Genomic DNA, 25,318 nt, shown 5'->3' with positions numbered 1-25,318 from the left:
TGAACAGCCAAGAGAAAATTGTATCTTATTCTTTTTGTCATGTGCTGGGATTATACTATATTCTAAACCAGATCAGAAGATAGGTATGTGAAATGTGACCCATTCTTCTGACCCGTTAACCTCGCACAATTCTATTTTAAATTTGTATTATAAACTAAGTTTTCTTTGAACTTTCCTCTGGGAGCGACCAGGAATTTGGTTTCTTGGATCACTCCTCTCCCCCCCCATGTATAACTTATTGTTCAAGTTGGTCGTCTTGAAACCCTTTATAAATTGCATATCTAAACCTCGTGTCATGCTGAGTTGTCCAGTTGACGTTATTTTTATAAGCTTGCTTTTCGTTGCTGTCATAATCCACTCATCTCTTATAAATGCTTCTGTCTGCTTTCCAAATGCCGTAGCCTCTGCACTAAGATTTGCACCTGTGGTGTCATGCTGGCAAATGGCTTCATGTCCTTAGGTCTTAAAATACTCTTTCCTCCCCACCCTCCCAGAGGAAGCACGTGTGGGAACTGGCTTGCGTAGGGTGATAGCGTCACTTCTCTTAAATTTCTGACTTAATGAATTACAAAACAGAAAAAGCAAATCTGGTTTAATTTAAGGAGGGCTTTTAGGATCACCTGGTGTGACAGAAAAGCTAGGCATGAATTGGGAAATAGTTTCAGGCAAACCCTTAGTAAAATGCTCACCACTGTGAGATCATACAGAGACGAAGAATGGACGTTATTACCGTGTTTTATGTTCTGTGATTCTATATAGAACACAAACCCTGGCCAAGCACCATGCCTGGGCTCAAAGCCGTGAAGGAGAAACCAGTGGCAGCTTCGGTAAACGGGACCAGCCTTACGCTGTGGTTGTGAATCATTTCTTAGTTGTAACCAGGAGCACCTTGCTTTCCTGGTAATTAACTAGTGTGTGATTTTTGCATTTACTCCCAGGGACCAGAGTTCACTGCGTGTTTTCACGAAGGACAGTTGTTAGGGTGGCGTCATGACTTAGGCTGATAAGCCTTCATCCTTCATTTAACCCAATACTTACACTGCTCTGCCCTTCCAGCACATTCTCCAGGGCACACAGTGCCCCCGACAACGCGCGCACGAGACATCTATAGGCTCTTAGGAAAGCTTGCAGCCCTTCCCAGTGTAACAGCAGCAGTTTGGCTGGTGGGGTGACCACCGTAGCTGTGGCCTGTCTTATTAGGGGGAGGCAAAGAAGTGAACATTAGTGAGTGTAGGCAGTGTGCATTCGTATGCATTAGTCCCTGGGCCCGTTTGAGAATGAGGCTAACCCTGTCAAGTAGCGTGTGTTCAAAATGTATTACTTATTTTCTTTTTAACGTGCATTAGAGAAATAACCCATATTGAATTACTTAACACTGTAAATTTGAAATCCTGTCTACGTAAGCATGTCCTGGTGATTCCTAGAGCTAATCTGATGCAGGATGTATTCATAAATGGGCAAAAGAGGTAAATCATGGCAAAGATATAAGGTAAAGAAAGTCTTTGGGGGGGTTGCCTGGGTGCCTCGGTTGACCGTCTGACTTCAGCTCAGGTCATGATCTCACAGTCCATAAGTCTGTGTCGACAGGCTCAGAGCCTGGAGCCTGCTTCGGATTTTGTGTCTCCCTCTCTCTCTGCCCCTCCCCTGTTCGCACTCTGTCTCTCTCTCTCTCTAAAAATAAAAACATTTTTAAAACATTTTAAAAGAAAGAAAAAAGAAAATCTTGGGGCATCTGGGTGGCTCAGTCAGTTAAGCGGCCGACTTTGGCACAGGTCATGATCTCACGGTTCGTGGGTTCGAGCCCCTCGTTGGGCTCTGTGCTGACAGCTCGGAGCCTGCAGTCTGCTTCAGATTCTGTGTCTCCCTCTCTCTCTGCTCCTCCCCCGCTCATGCTCTGTCTCTCTCCGTCTCAAAAACAAGTAAAACATTAAAAAAAAAACTTTTTTTTTTTTTTTTTTTTTTTTTTTTTATTTTTGGGACAGAGAGAGACAGAGCATGAACGGGGGAGGGGCAGAGAGAGAGGGAGACACAGAATCTGAAACAGGCTCCAGGCTCTGAGCTGTCAGCACAGAGCCCGACACGGGGCTCGAACTCACGGACCGCGAGATCGTGACCTGGCTGAAGTCGGACGCCTAACCGACTGCGCCACCCAGGCGCCCCTAAAAAAAAAACTTTTAAAGAAGGTCTCATGTATCCTTAGTATAGAGAATTTGTCTGGAAAAAAACTTAAATAGGTTGAAAGACCTGCTCAAAAATTTCTCCACGCATTGTTCAAGGAATGTGGGGATAATTGACCTCTCCTCTCCTTCTTTCTTAGATACATCCCACCGTTGATCTGGGGGAAAAGTGGACACATCCAAACAGCCTTGTATGGGAAGATGGGAAGGGTGAGGTCGCCACACCCGTATGGGCACCGGAAGTTCATCACCATGTCCGACGGAGCCACTTCGACCTTCGACCTCTTTGAGCCCTTGGCTGAGCACTGTGTTGGAGGTGAGCTAGCGTGGGTCTGTGATTGGGCCATCACACCGGCCAGTGAGGGAGCGCGGTGGAGATCCTCATGCCAGCAAGTCACCGTCACACCTGGGGGCTGCTAGGAAGTCCCCTGAGGTCCATCACTTCGGAGCGACCGCAGGGATTAGCTCTGTCTCATGCTTGCAACTCACCGCGCAGGGCCCGTCAGAGAACATTGTTGAGTAGTTTGTGAACCCGCTTGCGAAATACAGAAGCTGGGTGTGAGGGGTGGAGGGAGAACTTGGAGCCCAGGCCCCCCCAGGACCACGCCTCTGGTTTGACGACAGCAATAAAAGCTAGACTCTTCTAAGTGCTTTAAATATCCTGGAATCTCGCTTAACCTTGGCAACAAGGTTGGTACCTTGTTATCCTTACTTGATGGATGAGGAAACTGAGGCTCAGAGATGCAGTACAGGCTGGTCTTATTTGTTGGGTACTCACACATAGTACAGGCTCTCAGGTGCCCTCTGCTTAGCTTTCCACGGACAAAAAGCCACATTGAGGTCCATTTATGCAAGGGTGTGGGATACCCGTCTGTCAGAAGCCACTCCGACTGCCACTGCTGCTAGAATTTGGCATCGCTCGGTCCAGCCCCCGAGTAGGGACCCATCGGAAAGGGTCCACGGTGAGGACTCATGTTAGCATGGTGGCTTCCTTTGACGGCTGCTCCTCCCGGGAGAGAGTTCTTTTGAGTTCTGAAGTACACAAGGCACCTCGTGTTTTCTAGGAGCTCGGTGACTATTTGTGAGTAAATTGCAGTAAACGTGTTAAAGCGCTCAGTTATTCGTAGTAACCGGAACCGTTGACTAGCCAGCGACGAAGCTTTAGTTTACGTTCCCTTTGTCTGGAATACTCGTCCCCAGACCTCCCTCCCCGTGGCCGCCTCCTTCTTGTCATTCAGGTCTCACCTCAGATGTCCCCTCCCCAAGGGGACGGCCCCCACCTCCCCTCGCTGGTGTTTCCTTCCCGTGTAAATCCACCGCACCTTCCTGCTTTAGTTCTCCGCAGCACCTGCCACTCTGTGACCTTACAGGGTCCGAGCCCCGAGCGGCAGCCTCCCACTCAGCAGTCCCAGAAGGAATGAATAAATGAATGGGTTAGGAGTCCCCATTGTGTTTACACATCTCATAGCTCATCGTTCAAATATCTGTTTCTCCGCCGTACCATCAAATGCTTTTTTTCTCTTGCTTCTAATGCTCTCGCTCCCACCAGTAAAGCACAAAATTTGATTTCACCACTCTGATCTTCCTCCCAGGACCAACATGGAAAATTGAAAAGGGAAACCTTTGATGTTTTGTTTACTCATTCCTGTGTATCACCCCCCGTCCCCAGAAGGGGACGGATGAAGGTGGTTCCGTACGCGTGTCCAAGAGATGCTCTAGGAAATAGCAGCCCTTTTTTTTTTTTTCTTTTCCATGATTTTTTTTTTTTCTTTTCCATGATTTTTTTTTTTTCTTTTCCATGATTTTTTTTTTTCCTGGCCACAAAAGGGATAAAAACTCATTTTGGAAAATTTAGATAACATAGGAATATTTTAAGAAGCAAATAAGCACCACCTAGAATCCCACCACCCAGAATTCTGTTGTTGCCACTGTGTTTCCTTCCAATTCAAATGCATTGTTTTTCCAAAGTCTGAACGATTATCCATTATGTTATATGTTTCTCCTGTCATTCAAAGCCTAAAAGTCTTCAAAACCATGATCTGAACGATTAATATTCTACAATATGGTCATGCCACCGTTTAATGATTCATCCACTGTGGAGTTCACAGTTTGCTTACTGTACGTAATTCTATGGTGAGCACCCTTAACCATAAAATTTGAGGCAAGAGTCCGAGAGCTGGAGCTGCTAGGTCATGTCTGTAAAGTTCTGCACATTCAAGAAGAATTTAAAAGTTGTTTTTATCTTAACTTTTGGAAGGGACATTGATGATCAGACTTGATACCCTAGATACCACTTTCCTTTTAAAGGAAATCTATGCAAAAATTTTCTTAAAAATGAAGGAAGACTGTGTATTCATGTTTTCAAGTGGGTAATTCATGCTTATGATAGAAGATCCAAAAGGTACCTATAAGATACCCAGAGAAAGTATAAGTCTCTCTTCCACGCCTGTACCCCCCGCCCCAGGGCCCTCCCCAGTGGTACCCACTGTTAGGTTTCTTAGCTATGACTCCAGAGCTAGTGGATACATTTATAAACATAGATGTCTTTTTTTCCTCCACACAAACGGCAGCGTTATAACCGTTTCCTGCACCTTGCTTTTTTTCCACTTAATATGCGTTGGAGAGCTTGCCCTATCAGTATATGTAAAGATGTCTCTCATCATTTTTAAGGGCTACATAACATTTCATCACTTGGATATGCAACAATTTCTTCAACCAGACCCCTGTTTCTGGGCATTTAGGTTGTGTCCAATCTTTTGCCATTCTCCCCGATACGGTATGGGTCTTGTTTTCCCAACGTACAGGTGCATCTGTAGGATAAACACCTGGAAGTAACATTCCTTGGTCAGAGAAGTCTGTGCGGATACCGCTTTTTACTTTTCTGTTCATTCATTCCACCAGTCATGCAGGCTTTCAGACAGAAATTGAGAGTGAGATTTGGGAACTTGTACAGCAATGTGGCAGAGAAACTTTTTGTCTGTCGAATCTAATAATAGGAAACGGAGATTTAAATTTTGTTTCATTTCGTCTTTCCGGTGATTGATGTGTATCCTCGTTTTCAAAAGTATCTGTCCACGGTCGGAAATTTTAAAAACTGACCCTTCGGCATAAACAGTGTGAGAAGCACTGGTGTAGACAACTCCAGCTCGAAGGGAAGGCTACTCTTCCCAGAGAAGTGCGTGAAATTCAACGCGAAGCTCCCTCCTGCTGTTTTCTCAGCCAGGGATGTGTAGTGGTGGCCATTTATCCTCACCGTTTACTGGATGTGTCGGGCTCTCTTTCTTCACCCTGTAGATGACATTACCATGGTCATCTGCCCTGGAATCGCCAATCACAGCGAGAAGCAGTACATCCGCACCTTTGTCGACTACGCGCAGAAAAATGGCTACCGGTGCGCCGTGCTCAACCACCTGGGCGCCTTGCCCAACATTGAGCTGACGTCACCACGCATGTTCACCTACGGTAAGTACGGGCACGGCCAACTGGAGGCCCCCTTACTGCTGTTCGCCCTCCGAGTGTGCCGTTAACTGGTTAACTAGCTTTACCTTGCTAAGTGCAGAATTTATGCCCGTCTGCGAGCGGCGGTGGGGCACATGGTGATAAGGCAGCCAGCTTGGACTGGGCATTCACGATGCCACGCTTCACATCAGCCTCTCAGATGGGCACCGTAGCCACCCCCATCTCATCCTGCCTCCTAGAGACAGAGAGCGAAACTCACAGGGGAAGGTTTTGCCCCAGGTCCCCTGCTGGCCAGTGTCAGAGCAGGGCCAGGAGCCGGACGGCCAATGCCCTTGCCCACGGTGCCATCCTCACGCTCGTTCCTCAGGACGCTGGTGACTGGCGTGCCAGGGCTGCGGTAAGGCACACGCATGACCGTGAGAAGGGAATCTGGCATACCGACAACTCATGGGATCCCAAGGTCCTTGAAGACAGGAACTGGTTCTCACACTCAGACAGATGCTTCTGGCCTTTGGTTGAAGTCTTGCATTAGCCAAGGTTCTGTCTTCCGGACTTCCCCGGTTCTTGATTCTTATTTGAGTCTCCCTTCATGTTGTAGATGTACACATAAATAATAAACATAGAGTATAGGGGCTCCTGGATGGCTCCGTCAGTTAAATGTCGCACTCTTGGTTTCAGCTCAGGTCGTGATCTCATGGTTTCATGAGTTCCAGCCCCACGTCGGGCTCTGCACTGGCAGCGTGGAGCCTGCTTGGGATTCTCTACCCCTCCCCCACTTGCACTGTCTCAAAACAAATAAATAAACTTAAAGAAAAATTTTTTAAACTAAAAAAAAAAAACCACAAAGTATGTGTTTGAGTATGTGCAAACGGGGTTGTTTATACCCAAATAAATTATTTTAATGGGAAACAATTGAAAATTGCATCTATAATCTCACCATAACTGGGCACCTGGGTGGCTCAGTTGGTTAAGTGTCCAACTTCAGCTCAGGTCACGATCTCACTGTTCATGAGTTCGAGCCCCACAGGGGGCTCGCTGCTGTCTGCACAGAACCTGCTTCAGATCCTCTGTCCCCCTCTCTCTCTGTGCCTCCCTCCCTTGTACTCTCTCTCTCAAAATTAAACATTAAAAAAGAATAATGATAAATAAATATAATCTCACCATAATTGTAATTTTCTATTTTTTAACCTTCCCATTCTTTTATCTGGGCACATAGTTCTTATGTAGTCGCAGTCAAGGTGTGTATATGTAAGGTGACCTAATTTAAATAATCTTGTATTTGCTAACAGGTGCACAGTCATTACATTTGATCTTTGTAAGAGCTTCCCTCATAGTTTATGTAACTGTTCCTCTCTATAGTCCCTTTAGTATATTTAGAGTTTTTCAGCATTTTTTTAAAACAATTTTTTAATGTTTACTCATTTTTTAGAGAGATTGAGAACAGAGGAGGGACAGAGAGAAACGGGGACAGAGGATCTGAAAAGAGGGCTCTGCGCTGACTGCAACAAACCCGACGCAGGGCTCGAACTCACATACTGTGAGATCACGATCTGAGCCGAAGCCAGATGCTCAACTGACCGAGCCACCCAGGCGCCCCTAGAGTTTTTCAGCATTTTAAATGATGATACGATAAATATCTTTCGCGTAGAATTTTTTTTCTCTTTAATGACTACTTTGGATTAAATTTCCAAGAGTAGAATCTCAGAGTCAACATTTTTTATGTGTATTTGTACATCTTGTCAGATGGTCCTCTTAGCGAGTTTGCTCTGGTTTATGCTGCTCCTGGTGATGTGTAAGGGCGCACCTGCTCTGTGCCAGCCCGGGTGCCTCGTGCCCCGCTGCTTCTCTGCACTCACTCCCACAACTAAGGACACTGTGTTACAGACTCTTCCGCTCAACAGTTTGGTCAGCGGCTTGAAGATATTGGTGAAGGTCCAGATTTACAGATAACTCAGGCACATGGAGAATAGCGAGTGTATGGGAGACAGGATTGCATCCAAAAAGCAGAAATGACAAAATCTGGGGCGCCTGGGTGGCTCAGTCAGTTAAGCGTTCGACCCTTGACCCTTGATTTTGGCTCAGGTCATGATCTCACAGTTGTGAAATCGAGCCCCTCGTCCAACCAACTCTGTGCTGAGAATGGAGCCTGCTTGGGATTCTGTGTCTCCCTCTCTCTGCCCTTCCCTTGTCTGTCTCTCTCTCTCTCTCAAAAATGAATGAACATGAAACAAATTTTTTTTTCCGAATGGGCAGAACCTAACAAAAATGAGAACGACGGGGAATGGTTATAAGGTCCTGTGCTTGGATATAAAAATCCATCTATACAAGTTGAAGATGGGGAGGCATGGTGTGACCTCAGGGCCCCAGACAGAGGCAGACTGGGGAGCGCTAACAGCAACAGCGTGCCAAAAACAAGACCAGAAATGCTAGCGGGGGCACTTACTGCGTGCGGGACCCCGTGCTGATGTCTCACACAGATGTAATCCCTTTGATCTCCGCAGCAACCAGGGAGACACTTAGCAAAATCGTGATGAAAAGGCATCCTGTGGCGCAGAGAGGTTAAGCAGTTCGGGCAAGGCACAGAGCCAGGCGGTAGGAGAGCCGAGAGGAGAGCCTGGGTCTGGCGGCCCCAGGGGCCGGGATCACGCTGGGTAGAAGCGCTGGGTGTGGGTGGTCCAGGCCCCTGCCCCCGGGGGTGCTGTGCCAGGGGCCGTCGGGAAAGGACACTGACTGGGTCAGGAGACATTTGCCCACGAGCCGGGAGATGGGCTGAAGGAGCTGAGAAGAGTAGGCTCCGTGCTCCGCGTGGTCACAGAGCGGCCCTGCCGCTGCCTGCTGTGGCCTGGAGCAGCTCTCTAACCTCAGTTCCAGATTCTTCCACAGCAAAACGGGGGTTCCAATTTTACTGTTAAACACGGGCTCCTGAGGACTTAGCAGGCAGCCGAGTGCCCGACATGTCGTAACCATTTATTAAATGTTTGGTTTATTCTTTTTTTCAAATACTTGAAGACCTGTTAACACGAGCGAGGGAGGGATCAGCCTGTCTGTGGCCCAGATAAAGTTCCATAGGAAGAGATGGGACTATTGGTAAACAATCCTACAACAGTGTGATGGGTGAGGCAGCGGCAAAGGGAAACCAGCCTGGGGGCGCCTGGGTGGCTCAGTCCTTTAAGCGTCCGACTTTGGCTCAGGTCATGATCTCACAGTTCATGGGTTCGAGCCCCGCATAGGGCTCTGTGCTGACAGCTCGGAGCCTGGAGCCTGCTTCGGATTCTGTGTCTCCCTCTCTCTCCGCCCCTTCCCCGCTCGCACTCTGTCTCTGTCTCTCTCAAAAATAAATAAACATTAAAAAAGAAAGAAAGAAAGAAAGAAAGAAAGAAAGAAAGAAAGAAAGAAACCAGCCTGTCTCCAGAGGCAAGCTGTCATGTTGTAGAAGGAAGGATTCTTCCAGGAAAAGCATTTGAACAGGTCCTCAAGGTCACATGGGTCAGAGCATGGCGTGTCTGGGCTGGTGAGCTAAATCTCAGCAAGGGAGATCCCGGGGGTGAAGTCGGTCCATCCAGGGAGAACTCAGTCCCCACCCCCCCACGCACACAGTTACTCAAAGCCAGCTAACCCTTTCCTTTCATTTGTTGCTGTTACAGTTTGTTTCATTAGAATTTTAGAAGCAAATCCCTATTGTTTGTTAGATCGCAGTAGTTTTCCGGAAAGGCGGACGACCTACAAGATATGTTTCCTCTTCGGTTTCTCAAAAACCTTTTTTTAGAGAGATAGTCAGAATACACAAAATAGAGAGGATAGTAAAATGAATCCAAATAACCCCCTGCGTGCCCACCATTCGACCTCAACAATTTACTAAACTTACGGCCAGGCTTGTTTCACCCGTCACCCCCTTCCTGCCCTTTCCTTCCTCTCGAAGATTATTTTGGAGCTGGTCCCAGAGAGCCCATCATTCCATCTGGGACTATTTCAGCGGATGATGCTAAGATACGCGGACTCTCTGTACTGTTTCAGTTTGCTAGGTCTACCGTAACAAATACCAATAGTCTGGGTGGCCTCAACTACAGACATTTATTTTCTCATCGTTCTGGAGGCCGGGAGTCCAAGTTCAAGGCGTGGGCAGGCCTGGTTTCTTCTGAGCTCATGCGTTCTTCTCCTTGTCTTGTGCATTTATGTCCGTGTCTCCCCCTGTCGGTGTCCTAATCTCCCCTTCTTGTAAAGACACCGGTCAGGTTGGATTAGGGCCCCTCCCAATGACCCCGTTTTAACTTAATTACTTCTTTAAAGGCCCTTCCTCCAAGTACAGTCACATCCTAAGGCAGTGGGGGCTAGGACTTCAACACGGTTCGGCTCGTAAAATAACATATCATACCACCATCACCCCTAAAACACCCACATTCCTCGTTAGCACCTCACTTTCCCCAACTGGCTTCTTCCTTTGTTTTTCTTCCCCTTTAGTTGCTTGATTCAGGAGCCAAATCCGTCCCTGTACATTGCAGTTGGATGATAGGTTTCTTAAACCTTTTACTTATTTTCTTTAAATATTACTGCCCCTCGTTCTCTCTTTCCTTTCTCTACTTTTCAGTGGAAGAGGTCAAAGAAAGCAGAGAGGCGTCTTAAGCCTCTTTTATATGTCCTTCCCTTCGCTTGTCATAGGCCCCCCACCATGTCGGCCTCGGGCGGGTGGGAGGACTGGATGTGACGTGAAGGGGGCTCCGGATCCCAGGACGAGCTACAGAGCGTATGCTGACACCAGGCACTGGGGGGAGGGCTGCTGATGGGGGGGGTCTGGCCATGCTCTCTCTGGATGGCCCTTCTCGGGTCTTCCCTTGGCGGCTTCTTGTCATTTGGGTCTCGACGTTTAGTCTCTTCTTGGACAGCCCTTGTGGCCTGCCCTCGCCTCCTCATCCCGTCCCTCTCAGCATCCCTGCCATGGGGGCCAGCAGTCTCTGTGCTCCATGGTGTGATTCCCCAAGCCCAGAATCCTGCTTGGCGCCTAGAAAGTGCCCTAGAACGAGGACCCAAGTGAGGGACATGAAGTGACAGTTTGTAGAGCGAGAGTGGCAAACCACGTCTCAAACAGATGCGCCTGGTGGCTACGCGAGCCTTCCCTTGCGCAGGCCGCGCCGCTCTTGAGCAGATGGCGGGCCATCAAGCCACTGTGAATACTGATCTTGACCAGAGGAAAATCTAAAGAGGGTGTTAGGAGGAAGTTTTACCTCCTCAGCTCACCGCACCCCCCCCCCCGCCCCCTCAGGTGTCTCTGAAAAAACGGTACCAGACCTTTCCCCACGTGACAGACTAAATCCGTTCCAGACCATGTAACAGAGTCCCTTGCCATTGGACATCTGAGCTGATGGGACTAGAAATTGTTAAGTACAGATCTCTCCCGAAGACGAGAATTTCCTAAATGGATACTGAGGCGTTCTCGTGACTTAGAATCCTTCACGCTGCCTTTGAAGGTTGAAGCCATTGAAGACAATCCTGAGTGACAGCAGTTCCCATTTATGTCACACTGATGAGTGCCGGGGCGCGCCGAGCACGTGTTCCTGACCGTCGCTGACGTCTGGAGGGAGGTGCTAGTGTCCTCCACAGGCTTGGGGTCACACGGCTAGTGAGTGACGGAACCAGCCTTCCGATCGTGTGGCTCTCAACCCCGGCTCAGCACTGCCTCTGTGGTCGTGCCCATCCTGTGTAGGATGCGGTTCATCAGGGCCGCACGGGAGCAGGGAGACAGCTGCGTGTTTTAAAAATTGCCCCGCTGCGGTGGCTGTGCTCATTACAGTTTGTGTTAATCGCTGTCACTTACAGGGCAGCTGCTGTGTGCCGGGCACTGTCCTAAGCCCTTGATGGGATGTATTAAATCAGCCGTCTCCCTTTGACAGAGGAGGAACCCAGCGAGGTTTCGTGACTCGCTCCAGATCACTGAGCTGCTCAGTGGGTGGTCCGGGTTTTCAACCCAGACCGTCTAGTCCAGAAGCTTGTGCTTCTGAACAATGAGCCACATCGCCTGCCTGAGGGACAGACCGCCTCCTGCCGGTACGCTGGGGAGTGAGGAAAGGACTCCCGCTCACCTACACTTTCGGTGGAAGGCAAAAGCGCATCCAGGGGCTTCTCAGAGCCACAGCAAAGGGCCTGGAAGGTTTGGGCCCCCCTCTTTTGTTCATCCAGCATCTAGAGGCTTCCGAGGGGCCAGCGTCCCTGAGAACACAGGTGGTGGGCACAGCACCGGCCCTCGCGGAGCTCCCGGGCTGGTGAGGAGCTGCTCACCATGAGGCGGGAAGAGCACAGGGCCACGGTCTGTCCGAGCAGTGAACGTGGAAGGACAGGGACCAGATGTGGCTTTTCAATTTTCCTGTGAGTTGTGACATCAATCTCCCGCATCTAGCATATCACTTAGAGAGAGATGCTCAGGAAATGCCTGCGTAAGGACAGAGCCTGTGTTTCAGAGCCCAGCAGGTGGGGGTTTGAACGCCTGGTTCACAAAGGGTTGTCGAGAAAGTTGGCATCAGTATAAACGCGTGTAGCAAATACCAGTAAGTGGCAATGACTATTGTCTGTATGTTTTCCGTGAACCGACCTAGAGGAGAAAAGGCGGAAGTCTTAAATGAGCTCGCCTCTGCCTCAGCTTCGTGCCGTTGACCGCATGTCAGCTTTTGCATGTGAGACCAGTGTGAGAAGCTATGCTCGTTGAGCAGAAGATTCTTTCTGTCTCGAGCCTGGTGCAAGTTCTGACTCCGCGTACAGAAACAGCCCGGCCCCGGTGGTGATCTCAAAGGATGCCGTTCTGCCTTTCTAACTGCACAACCTTCGGAGCTGGTGCCTTACCCGGTGTGGTGGCCCTGGGGTGGGGCCACCGCCTCCAGCTCAGCTCTTCTGGGTGCTGTGCACGCCAGCCCTTGGAGTCACTGTAGGCAAAGTGTTTTTATTGTAGCTCGTGCTCTTCTCGCTCTATTTCAGCCTTTTAAAAGTTATTTTCATTCCTTTTCTTTTATTTATTTAGAGAGGGAGAGTACGGCATGGGGGGGGGGGGGCAGAGCAAGAAGGAGAGAGAGAATCCCAAGCAGGCTCTGCTCTGTCGGTACACGGAGAGCAAGGTGGAGCTTGATCTCATGAACCTCGATATCATGACCTGAGCCGAAATCAAGAGTCGGACCTTTAACTGAGCCACCCAGGCGCCCCAAATGATTTTCATTCCTAAAAAAAAAAAAAATTCCTCACCACCTGTTGCAGTCTAGTTCATACGTTTTTTAAGCTACAAAATATTAAATTTCTTTTGTGATGAATTAAATGAATTGACATTAGCTGATCTGACCATAAATAAAATGTGAAACTGTCAGGATGACAGGTGGGACCCACAAGAGTGCAGTTTATCAGTCTTTTAAATTTCTTACTGAGCCGGATACTTCGCGGGATCAGACCCAGGACACAGCCCTGGCATGTGGGTGAGATCAATAAATAACACTTGAAAATGCAAGAAGATATAGAAGTCTTAAAGATTTTTTTAAAGTGTATTTATTCTAAAGAGCCTAATCTTTAATTGAAACACTATAGCCATGAACACGTTGGCTTACTCTTTATCGACCGTATTGATTTCCTAACACAGACACTGTTTGGAATATAAGTATTTTTGTCGGTGATGATGCAGGAGACCCGTAAAAGAAGGAAGCGTTTTGCTGCATCTTTCTGTGTTTGGCTAAATGCCTTATCCCAATCGTCCAGGATTCATGGTCAGAGCAAAGGACAACTGGATCAAGTCCACCAGCCAAGGAGTGAACTAAAAACCATAATTATCCAGTGTGGTTCTTGTGACCTCTGTTTCCCAGATTGCTCTTGAAGTTGAGCCAAGTGACAAAGGGACCATGACTTTGATCTTGATTATAAGAGAGAAATTTTACGATTTTTAAAGTCACTTCTGCATCAGGGGAAAGGAATGAAAACAACCTGACTTTGGCCCCTGTGAGGTGCCTGCATCCTTAGGATCAGGAACCTCCCGAGAACTTGTACCCATCCCTGACCAAACACAGAGCTGCCATTGTGGCACTGCAAATGGTCTCAAATGATTTAAATTGCCTTCCCTATGAGTTTAAACATGGAAGCAAGCCCTTCCCTTACTTCTAAACCCTTGAATTTCTGGCATCAGACATCAGGCGGAGAAGAGGTGTCTTCTGTTGCTTGGAGAAGGTGTTGTATAATGTCCTACTGAGTTTTAATTAATACTGGGATTTCTTGGGTTGTTGTTGTTGTTTTTTTTTTTTTTTTAACTATCTTTTGGAACCACAAGGTAAGGCCAGGAAACTTTGCCTTGCTTAGAAGGCAGCATTTCAACCTTAGAAGGCAGGGGAGGTCCTGTACCTAGGGTGACCATATGATTTAGCATCGCAACTTTTGAGAGTACAAGAAGACCTTACTTATGACTATGTCAGAACAAAAGACCAACGCCGGGACTGTCCCAGGCAAACTAGGATCTACGGCCACCCTGCTGTAGCATGCTGTAGAGATCACCCAGGCTCCAAGCCATCTTGTCCTAAGGAGGTGCAGACAGTGATTTTTGTTTTGTTTCAGAGAGAGAGAGAGAGAGAGAGAGAGAATCTCAAACAGCCTCCATGCTCAGCGCACCGCCCAATGTGGGGCTTGATCCCATGACCCTGGGATCATGACCTGAGCCTAAATCAAGAGTCAGGTGCTCAACTGACTGAGCCACCCAGGTGCCCAGACAGTGATTTTTAAGGCACTTCCATTGTCTTTTTACTGCTCAATCTGTCTGAAGACCTTTGATTAGATCATGAGTGCAGATGTTTCCATAAGCTTCTCCTATGTACCATTTTGACTGATGGGGACTCAGTTTTGGATCACATTCATGATTCCAGATTGACCACCACGAGTTGTGTGGCCTCTGCAACCGTTGAGTGTTACCACGGCAGAAGGACACGGGAAGGTGGGAGGGAGGAGGAGGTGGGTGGAGGGAGAACGTGACAGAGAAGGTGGTGCATTTGCAGAGGCTCAAACATCTTGGAAAACCATCTGGCGACATCATGTGCCGGGAGTCACCGTGCGTGGCGATGGTGCTGAGGGCCCAGAGTTCGGGAACGTGATGGGGGTAGAAAATACCCAGAGCAGAATTGTGCAGAAGCAGTGACGGGCTCTGTGCTTCTAGGATCAGATCTGGGTACTTCGCTTTCAGACAGAAAGTGAAGACAGACAGACAGACAAGATAGTTTTAGATACCACATGCCTGCGGAAATAGAGCTAACAGCGCTCACTCGTGAAAATCTTTCAGGGAGAAGGACAAGGCCAGCTCCCATGCTACGCAGAGAGGGCTCTCACTCTAATTTCTGCAGATGTTTTCCTCCCGAGTGAGTCCGCTTTGCAGTGGCTTTCACAACACTGAGAAATGACAGGGGCCGCTGGCCCCAAACGCCCACCAGGAGTCACATTGTTAGCCTGACCACATCGTTCTCTTGGATTACACTTAGCGGGGAAGATATTTAGGTACTTCTTGCCCGTCCCCGCCACGGTCACGCTGGCCAGTAGTGTGCGCTCGAGTGCCACACGATTCAAACCTCCTCCTTACGGTGCTGTCGTTTGTGGCACACCCAACCACGTTCTGGGCCCAGGCCTGGCGTGGAGAATATACAGATGACGGTGACTCAGAGTCTCCATCCACCAGGAGCCCTGAGTCTCTGCATCCCTGTCTCTGAGCCAGCTCAGTCACACTGGTGCCGCTTGGGAAATGGCTCCCGTGAAAGTAGCTTCCGGGTGGCCTCCGCTTTGTCCTTCTCCAGGGGCGTGAGGCTGAAGAAAAGTCGTTCTTGTTCTCGGCAGGTTGCCTTTCCCAGATGGCTTGTGGTACTCCTCTTTCTAAGGCCAGGTTAGTGGCTCGTGTTTCGTCCTGTCTTTTAAAAGCTCAACGAGATTAGATACCCAAATCTTGTTACCAGTGCTAATCCCACAAGGATTAAATACATAGAACCCCATTAAAACCCTCCTGGGATGAAAAAACAGATCCTGTAGCTCTTAGAACAGTCCGGGGAGCGGCTCCCAGTCCCTGAGGATGTTTGGGAACGGTCGTCAGGTGGAAATCCCAGGAGGACCCGGCGCCTCCCAGAAGGCAGAGCCTGGAGCCGGGCCGACACCGTGCCCTTGCCTGGGAGAGAAGGCAGCTTTTCACACAACATCCAAACAGCTTGTCCAGCATTAGGCAGGGCTGGCCCTTCATCCACATCAGATGTATTTGGACTTAATTAAATTGAGGCTCCCGGGGTGTCTCCACCATTAGCTGTAATTGCTTCTCGGTAGTGTAACAGATCTGAGTTTTGTAACCGCCGCAGTGACATCTGAACATCTGTTCTAGGTCTCAGGTAATTAGTCTCAACCTGAGTAAAGATAGACAGGCCTAGGGGGCACCTGGCTGGCTCACTCAGCGGAGCATGTGACCCTAGATCTCGGGGTCGTGAGTTCGAGCCCCACCTTGGGTGCAGGATTACATAAATAAATAAAACTTTAAAAAATTAAAAATCTTTGGGGCACCTGAGTGGCTCAGTCGGTTAAGGGTCCGACTTTGGCTCAGGTCACGATCTCGAGACGTTGCATTTTGAACAGTTCTGCAATGCCGCTGCTGCTGGCCCGGGGACAACACTTTGAGAACTACTGGGCTATCGCTAGCGCTTAAATCTCACAGTGATTTAACCTCGATGCTGCTTTTCTGGTTCACTCTTTATAAGAAAGATTACCAGAAAGCACTTGATACGTGCTTTAAAGACTGGCGTTTGCCAGACCTAGAGGAGGTGCCTGGCTGTGCAGAGCAGAGACTCACCCCCTGTAGAAACCTGGCTTTGACGAAATATGCAGAAAGCTGCTACCAGGCCGACAGCCCTGCTTCCAGAAGCTTCCAAAAGGCAGAGCAGTGCCTCCACACGTGAAAGTTGCTTCCTGCAAGTGGAAGGGAAAGGAAAGTCTGAAAAGGAATGGCCCAGAGACAGAGCGAGCGTATGCTTCAAAATCTGCTTTGTCATATGTGCCTGAGCCACGGAAGTCCTTGTCCCTTATATCAGCGGTTCTCAGCCCCGGCTGCACTTGGGAAGCACCTACAGATCTTGTGCGAGACCTCCCATGCCCGGGTGCCACCCCCAGATACTCTGATTTAACTAGTCTGGGGAGGACCCAGGCATTGGTGTTATTTTACAAGATCCCTGGGTGATTCTAATGTGCCATCAGATCGACACCATCAGATCGAAGCTTTGGAGAAAATCTAGAAACCTAGATTGGCCTTTTCAAGTCTTAAGTTACAATTAATTGTTTAAAGTAATTTTTTCAATTTTTTTTTAACGTTTATTCATTTTTGAGAGACACAGAGACAGCGTATGAATGGGGGAAGGGCAGAGAGAGAGGGAGACACAGAATCCGAAGCAGGCTCCAGGCTCCGAGCTGTCAGCACAGAGCCCGACGCGGGGCTCGAACTCACGAACAGTGAGATCATGACCTGAGCCGAAGCCGGACGCTCAACCGACTGAGCCACCCAGGCGCCCCTTGTTTAAAGTAATTTAAACAATGGCTGAAATGGTTTGGGCAATGTTTACATGGGTGTAAGCATGTACAAATTCATTGTGCGCTTTCCTGAGTATTATGTTATGCCTCATTAAATAAAAAAAAGAATAGGGCAGGGGCTCCTGGCTGACTCAGTCAGTGGAGCGTCTGACTCTTGATCTTGGGATCATGAGTGTGAGCCCCATGTTGGGTGCAGAGATTACTTAAAAAAAAATTAGGGTGGCTTTCTGTGTATCGTTAAACAGTGGCTTCCAAGACATGTGTATTGTTTAAAAAAAGAAACAGTACACAAGGTTACTAAATAATCTGTATGTTACCACTGGTATTTTTAAAGAGAATATTAGAACTTACCTGTGACCACATCTCTAACGTTATTTAAATTTTGTTCCAGGTGCATGTTTTACCTATTCCGAAAAAATTTTAATGCAGGTTCCTGGGCCTGGCCCTCATTTTATTGAGTCAGCTTCTCTGGGGGCGAAGCCCACGGATGCCCATTCCTAACAGCCTCTCTCTCCAGGCGATTCTATACACATCGTAGTTTGAGAACCCTTGCGCGGGTTGTGCTGGACTGGCTTGGGCCGCATCCCTCTGTGAGAAGAAGCTGTGAGAGGCGCTTGGCCCACGGCCTGCTGGTTAGGGAAGAAGCTGTTCAGCCCTCATTAGGGGTGTCAAAACCTCTGAGCTGGTGCCGAGGCCAACCGCTCGTGTTTCCATTATAAATTTTTTTTTTAAGTTTATTTATTCTGAGACAGAACACAAGCCAGCAGGGGAGGGGCAGAGAGGGAGAGAGAGAGTCCCAGGCAGGCTCCACACTGTCAGCACAGAGCCCAGTGTGGGGCTCGAAGTCACGAACTGTCAGATCATGACCTGAGCCGAAACCAAGAGTCAGCTGCTTAAGCGACAGAGCCCCCCAGGCGCCCCGTGTTTCCGTGATAAATCCACGGTCTCCTCACGCCATGTGTCGTGTGCACGCGTCTTGCCGACATCCCTCTTTCCCTGTTAGGTTTCCTTTTAAGTCGGCTCCCTGAAGAGCCTGGGGCTGGGTCTTAGAAGGATGTGACAAACCCCTTCACCCACGTAGGGCACTACCCTCCTCCTCTTAGCAAAGCTGCGGAGGCAGAACACGGCTTCGCAGGCCTCCCCGTGGAGCCAGCTGAGACCATCCCTCCTGGGCAAACAAGGCCGCCTCCGTGCAGAGGTCTCCTCTGTGTCCTTCTGAATGCGTCCGTCTCCCTCGGCGCTCTGTCCTTACGTCACCAAAAACATTTTGTCCTTATTCTATAGAGCATCCTGGCCGTCCCGCTGGACTGAATTTGTCTTTCCGTCCTTCCCCCACGCTGACAAGAAGATCCTGTAATAACATACACTTGGTACTTAACACCATGAGTCATTGTACACATGGGTATAGAGTCGTGTTTTGGAGCCTGAGAAGCTAATCCCAAAGGGTTTTGCTCTTGCTTTCGTGCATGTCTGTGTGCGAACAAATGTGCTCACGCACGCCCTGAATACCTGTTTTGTTTATGTATTTATTATTATTTATTTCTACTTTTGAGAGAGAGAGTATGAGTAGTGGAGGGGCAGAGGGAGAGGGAGAGAGAATCTTAAGCCGGTTCCATGCTGAGCACGGACCCCGACGCAGGGCTTGGTCCCCTGACCCTGGGATCAAGACCTGAGCTGAAATCAAGAGTTGGACGCCCAACCGACTGAGCCACCTAGGTGCCCCATGAATATCTGTTTTGATTTCCATGTGCATCTAGAAGGTTTTTCCACAACCCACCTTCAAAGAGCATTGCACATCTGTTTGATACATCTGTCTATACCTCTCCTCATGGGCCCTACTAAGACCGCGTCTCCTCCCTACTGAGGAGCATCTGGAAACTTCTCTCCAGGTAGCCCAAGAGAATTGTCTGTCTGTATATCTGTCTCTCTCTCTCTCTCTCTCTCTCTCTCTCTCTCTCTGAACACACACACACACACACACACACACACCCCGCTCTCTCTGTTACTATCTTAGCACCCATTTAGTAACCCTCCAGCTCACGTTTTTTCCAGTCTTTGTTGCGCCTACAGTGATGGAGTGGCCTTCCCTCTCTGCCCCACAGGCTGCACCTGGGAATTTGGAGCCATGGTAAACTACATCAAGAAGACCTATCCCCAGACCCAGCTGGTCGTCGTGGGCTTCAGCCTGGGCGGTAACATCGTGTGTAAATACCTGGGGGAGACTCAGGCCAACCAAGAGAAGGTCCTGTGCTGTGTCAGCGTGTGCCAGGGGTACAGCGCGCTGAGGTGAGTGGCCTCCCCGCCTGCTCCTGCCTCTCTCCCCCGTCGGGGTCTTTGGTTTGCGCTCCGCTCATTGAGGCGCCCCAGTCAGTGCTCCAGCGCTGGTCGGGGAAGACCAGAGGGACCGTGGAAGTGTCTGGGCCTTGGAGGCACCTTGGTTTGCTTCCACATCACACATGGGAGTTGTCTTACCAGACTCCTTAAGCCCGATCCGCAGCTGTACTCGGCGATCAGATCTGTAACCGAATAGGCCACGGTTTCCCTGTGGAGTCTCTGCGAGGTGATTTTATCTGTTCGTGCTGCAGGAGTTTTGTAAGAACTGTGGGTTTACCAAAGAACACGAGACGGGTAACCCAGAATCTGGGAGCAGGGTCTTATGACCCCAGATCCCTCCTGCCTACAGAAGAGTTGAGTCTCAAAAGTCATGGGGAAGGATCTGTAGAAACCGTGGAATCTGTGCCCTCACCTTCAAATACTAGTCTCCGTTCAGCATCCCAGACATCACCACAAGGGAGACGACCTGCTAGATAAAGGTTTATCTTACCCCCTAGTCTCCTGCCCACAGAGCCCCGCAGGATGAGCCCTAGGAGCGCATTATCATCTGCTCTGACTCCCCCTCAAGATCAGTGCTGCCCCAGATCTCCCGAGAGCCAGCAGACACACACGCTCATTCATTCACGCACACTTCTCCAGACTCTTCAAATGCATTCACATTTTTCCCGTACTCACTCTTCATGAAATGGCTTTTGTATAACGCATGGGTATGACCAATTATTAAAGATCTCTTGAGGAAATCCAGTATTGCACAAGAAAGTAAAAAAAGGCTCCGTCATTGATCCGACCTAATACCAAACAGTCCTTATAGTTAACAAATGATTCCTTCCTTTTGGCCTCCCGTTATCTCTCAAAATGCTGCTTAAACCTGTTTCGGCATTTGCTGATGGATAGAGGCTGTCTGTTGTTTCCAAAGATACATATTAACTGGAATTTGAAGCCGGCACAGCCAAAGGGCAAATGCAAGCCTAGAATTCAGCCTCTGCCCGTGAGGCGTAAAGCTGGCCAAAAAGGAGGATTTAAATGGGCCCGAAAGAAGACTTGAAAAACATCCCTGACGGAACCGTTCCTGAGTTCTAGGGCCGAGGCCTGGGTTCTAGTTTTCCTCGCCTGCACAGTGGGGAGACAATACTAATAAATTGTACCTACCTCGTAGTGCGGCTGTGAGGGTCAGAGGAGTGCACACGTATGCAGGGCAGGGACGTAGAGAGTCCGCCAGTGACCAATAATGACCATCGTTCATGGTGGGACAAGAAGGTAACGCTAGTGGGTCACAAAGACCAGTCTGGTGAACTGGTGACCGTTTCACTGCATTAAGAACCCCTCGGTGTTGTATGGAAACCAATTTGACAATAAATTTCATATATTGAAAAAAAAAAAGAAAAAAGTAACTTTGCCATGAATAGATATGTTTATTTAATATAATAAAGCCAATTAATAGAAAAAAAAAAAAAAGAACCCCTCGGGGGACCATCTTAGAAATATATCCAATTTCTTGGGTCCCAGCCCTGGAGATTTGGGCTCTAGAATCTGGGGCATGAGGCCAGGAATCTGCATTTGGACACATTCCACGAGTGACTTCTGATATTTAGCCACATTTAGCAGCCACTGGGCCTGGGGACCTCAGCGGCCCCTCCAGCTCTAGTATCATGGGCCGAAGTGATGATACTAGATACCCCTCATCCTCCTGCCGGGAATCCTCCCGTTCACTGCCCTCTGTGCTCCGGAGAGCCAGCTGAAAGGACACGTCCCTTGATCTTGGCTAGAAATATCCAGTTCCCAATTCATAGCTGTTATGTAACCGGAGTTAACCAAGTCGCTGAGAGAGTAAGGTCCCTACCACAGGATTCAAGGGAACGGGTCCTGACACGAGGACCCTGCCTGCTCTCGCCTGACAAATGGTCCGGTTTTCAGCAAGCTTTCTATCACCTGTAAGATTGGAATCACCAGAGTCCCTTCCTAAACCCAGTGCTCTGAGCACCGACTTTGTGTCCAGAGAGCACAGCATTTGATAAGTGGGAGGATGCAGGACAAGTTTGTTTTCTCTTTTTTTTTCTTTTTTTTTTTTTCACCGAGACGCAAGATCTTAAAGGACCGCAGCTTCTTTTCCTTTTGCTGCAGCAGCGCCATCTGCTGTTGGCAAGAGCATATGATCCGTGCGGTTGGTGAACTAAGGGGTTTGCCCTCACGCGAGGGGAGCTTAAAATCTGCTAAGTTTAGACTCTGTGAGGTGCCGTACATTTTGCAGACAGTCTACACCCCCTTCCTTTGAGACCTCAGAGATCTTCACACTCATACTTACTCATTATCACATCAACCTCGTACAGTAAGGAGACAAAGAGGCAACTTCATCCTCGGGAGCACAGAGAACCCACACTAGGGCCACGATCCTGTGGCCCTACGTACACACTGGAAGTGGTGGCAGGTCAGGGGGACCCCATCGCCCTGTGTGTGCGGGCGCCGCCCTGGGCTCGGGTGCCCTCAACGTGTTAATGAGATTACTCCCCGAAGGACAGTGCCTTACTGAAAACCAGTGTCACCTTTTTTTCCTGCCAAGGCTTGAGGGCGATGAGCCTTTGCGGCACTGGGACGATGGCAGCCATGCTTCCTTTACGCCGAGGTGGAGCAGGGAGGGCCCGTCTGCCTCTGCCGGGGCCCCACGGGAGTCCGTGCTGCCGGTAAATCTCTCCTAGTTGAGCCTAGAGAACCGCTTGCCAGTGACCCATCCCCTCCCGCTGGCTTCTCACCCCCGTAGCGCACCAGCCCCGTAGCCAGAGCCAACCCCAGGCCGGCAGCCGTGCCCGCTTGCCGTAGTTCGCAAAGCCTAGCTGCCGCCAGAGAAGCTCATCTAGGATGTGCCGAACCACCCGAGAGCAGGATGCGAGAACCCGAAATGCCTGCCGTCCCGTAGACTTCGCGTAGTTCCCTCAGCGCAAGCAGCTGCCAGCCAGTCCCGGAAACGTGTGCGGTCAGACTCGGTGCAACTCTGGTTGAATTAGTCATTTGAAACGTTCCTGCAAAGACTCTTGATTCTAAGTTCGTGCAGTGAGTGGCGATCGGCCAGGAGTGGCGGTGCCAGAGACTACCTGCAGGTTAATTCGTTCCTTGATTCGTTTGGTTCCTGCGGCCAAGACACCCTTCTAGGTAACAGGGACACAGCCGGGAGCAAGGCGGAAAAATTTCCTGCCCTCGTGGAGCTTAAAGAAAAGGGAAGGAAAGCCTTTTTGGGGGGCTGGTTTCCGATCAAATCGCGTCTTCATTCCTAAGGGAGCCCTCAACAATCTGGCATTGCAGAATCTGCCGGTAATAATATGATTCGAATCCGAGCGTGTCATTGCAGTTGGGGGATGAGAGACAGCCTGTGTCTGAGGACCTCACAGCAGTTCTCGACAGTAGAAAGATGTTTACAAAGCAGCAAACCAACCGATACGCGTCACTAATAGATTCCACACTAGGCATCTGGGTGCCCAGGAAGTCCCCAGTCAAGCGAGGAGGCCAGAGGGGAGGGCTCTTGGAAGGAGGTGAGGGTAGGCACAGGGTCCGGGGGGGGGGGGGGCCTTAAAGGACAACAGACAAGTTCCCAGGTCTCCATGTCGGTCGGCTCCTGGCTCGGGGAGTGTGTGAGCACCGCTGGGTCTCAGCACGGTGCTTTCCGCAAGCTTCCCTGCCGCAGAGAACACCAGACATCACTTTCCAGCCAAATGGCGTATATATTCTCTCGTTTGCTCTGCGTGGGCAAACCCCAGACTATGGCTGCGTCTATGACAAAAGCAAGGGCTGTCATTCATAAAGTCCCTCTATAGACTTGTCCCTTCATCGGATCTGTGTTTATAGTGCAAGAACTGTATGCCGGTTTTAACAATCAGTAATTTTGCATCAGAGCCAAGCATGGGGGGAGAATCTGCTAAGTTTAGACGAAGCTCTGTGGGCAGAGCTCCAGCCTAGAAGAATGCTTGGCTTTTCCACCACTGGGGCGTGAAGCTGACCAGATGGCTTGCCCTTAGTGTCTTGGGGGTTTTTGTTTATTCTTTATTGCTAATTCTTTCCTCTCAGAAAAATGAGGGTGACAGACCCTTTCATGTAGTAATCCCGTTCCTATAAAAGGACATCCTCAGGGCAAATAGTCTGATGAGGCAGAGAGGGGACTGGCCGTCCCTACCCTTGTCCGAGCTCCGTGCCCCACCCTGCCCCAAAGCCCTGCTGGCTGGAATGAAGGATTCTGGGCCCACGTCCCAGTGCAGAGATGGTTTTCTTTCGCTCGCACTCTCAAGCTGAACTAGCTAGAGGCGATGACCTCTCCGCAGGTCAGCCCTGTCCCCCGAACCAGCTGCCAGCCAGAAGCCCTCTTGCCTGGGTCTCTCCGGACCAGACGCTCCACCGTCCTTCCTCCCAGAGGCCACGCCGTTCAAGGCTGTTTGGTTTTGCCCCCGGGACAGTACGACTGTCTTGCAGGGCCAAGCTAGAGATAACCGGCACCTGTCCAGCAGGAGGGATAGTCATAAAATATTATCCACAAATCACAGTGGAAAACAAGGGAGATTTTACATTTAAAAATCAAGAAAATGTGTAACATAAAAGAACGTGTATATTTAAAGTAGTGAGGATACATCGGGTTCTGTGCTGACAGTGTGGAGCCTGCTTGGGATTCTCTCTCTCCCACTCTCTCTCTGCCCCTCCCCCTCTCCCTCTCTCTCCCTCTCACTGTGTGTCTCAAAAATAAGTAAATAAACATGAAAACAGTAATGAGGAGCGCAACGATGTAAAAATAAGTAGAATGGTGGAAATGGGAAGTCCTAGTTTAACGGATATAAACTTCCAGATTCACAAGACGGACAAATTCTGGAGATTTATGACACATCACTGTGAATATGCTTAACGCTACTGGACTGTGTACTTAAAAATGGTTAAGGAGGTAAATTTTATGGTATGTGATTTTTTTTTACCACCACGATTAAATTTTTAAAAAGAAAAAAAAAAAAAAAAGATTGTAGATGGGCAAAACTTGGAAGAGAAACTCCCCTCCCCAGAGAAAAACAGTTTTCTTACACTGGGGTGATAACATGCCAGGAGATGCCTAACATGGTTTGACTTTAAAGTTTCTTTAGCACATTACGTTCAAGGTATGTTGTAATACTGCCTACGTCCACGTCTTCATTTGTGGCCCGCCTGCCTTGTTGTCCCTTTTTGGAACGTTAGGGTCATGCGTGCCCAGGTTCACAGAACCTGCGTCTCATTCTCATCCTCCGTGTTTCCTCGAAGACCACGGAAAAGATGTTTGGCCGCCCTCGCAGGGTCTCGGCACTCTGAGATACAATTTACTTGAGCCGGGAGACTTGAATTCCTTTGGGTGTTAGGTGCGTGCTTTCCCCCAGCTCATTCTCTTCCGACTTCAGTTCCTTTTAATCAGTGCTCAGTCCACTCCTTTTGCAAACTCTGAGTTGGGAGGTTGAGCTTTCTCTGAGCAGAGCCCCCCAGCAGCGTGAAGTGCTTGGCTCTGCTCCTCCCTGCCCCGGTGGATTGCCCTGAACGTGACTGTGGATGCCTGCTGCCTTTGGCTCCTCTTCTAAGTGATCTAAAAATCCATCTTCTTCCACAACATTTTATTTTTATTTTTTTAATATGTTTTTAATGTTTGCTTATTTTTGAGAGACAGAGAGAGAATAGAGAGCATGAGGGAGGGAAAGACAGAGAGAAAGGGAGACACAGAATCCAAAGCAGGCTCCAGGCTCTGAGCTGTCAGCCCAGAGCCGGACGCGGGGCTCAGACGCACAAACCACGAGATCATGACTTGAGCCGCCGTC

At 49.2% G+C, this 25,318-nt stretch overlaps 1 protein-coding gene across 1 annotated transcript in view; it reads left to right on the top strand.

The window, feature by feature from the left end:
- The window catches only part of ABHD2 (abhydrolase domain containing 2, acylglycerol lipase), a 104,762-nt gene that overhangs the window by 60,223 nt on the left and 19,221 nt on the right, over positions 1–25,318 (top strand). Inside the window, exons 4-6 of the mRNA XM_043554703.1 lie at positions 2,318–2,493; positions 5,472–5,639; positions 19,286–19,469. Of these exons, the coding sequence (XP_043410638.1) occupies positions 2,318–2,493; positions 5,472–5,639; positions 19,286–19,469 (528 nt within the window). The remainder of the gene's footprint in view (positions 1–2,317; positions 2,494–5,471; positions 5,640–19,285; positions 19,470–25,318) is intronic.

This window comes from Prionailurus bengalensis, chromosome B3 (assembly GCF_016509475.1).
Source record: "Prionailurus bengalensis isolate Pbe53 chromosome B3, Fcat_Pben_1.1_paternal_pri, whole genome shotgun sequence".
NCBI classification, from domain to species: domain Eukaryota; kingdom Metazoa; phylum Chordata; class Mammalia; order Carnivora; family Felidae; genus Prionailurus; species Prionailurus bengalensis.
The sequence above is the reverse complement of the archived record's forward strand: the minus strand, read 5'-3'. Positions and strand labels throughout refer to the sequence as shown.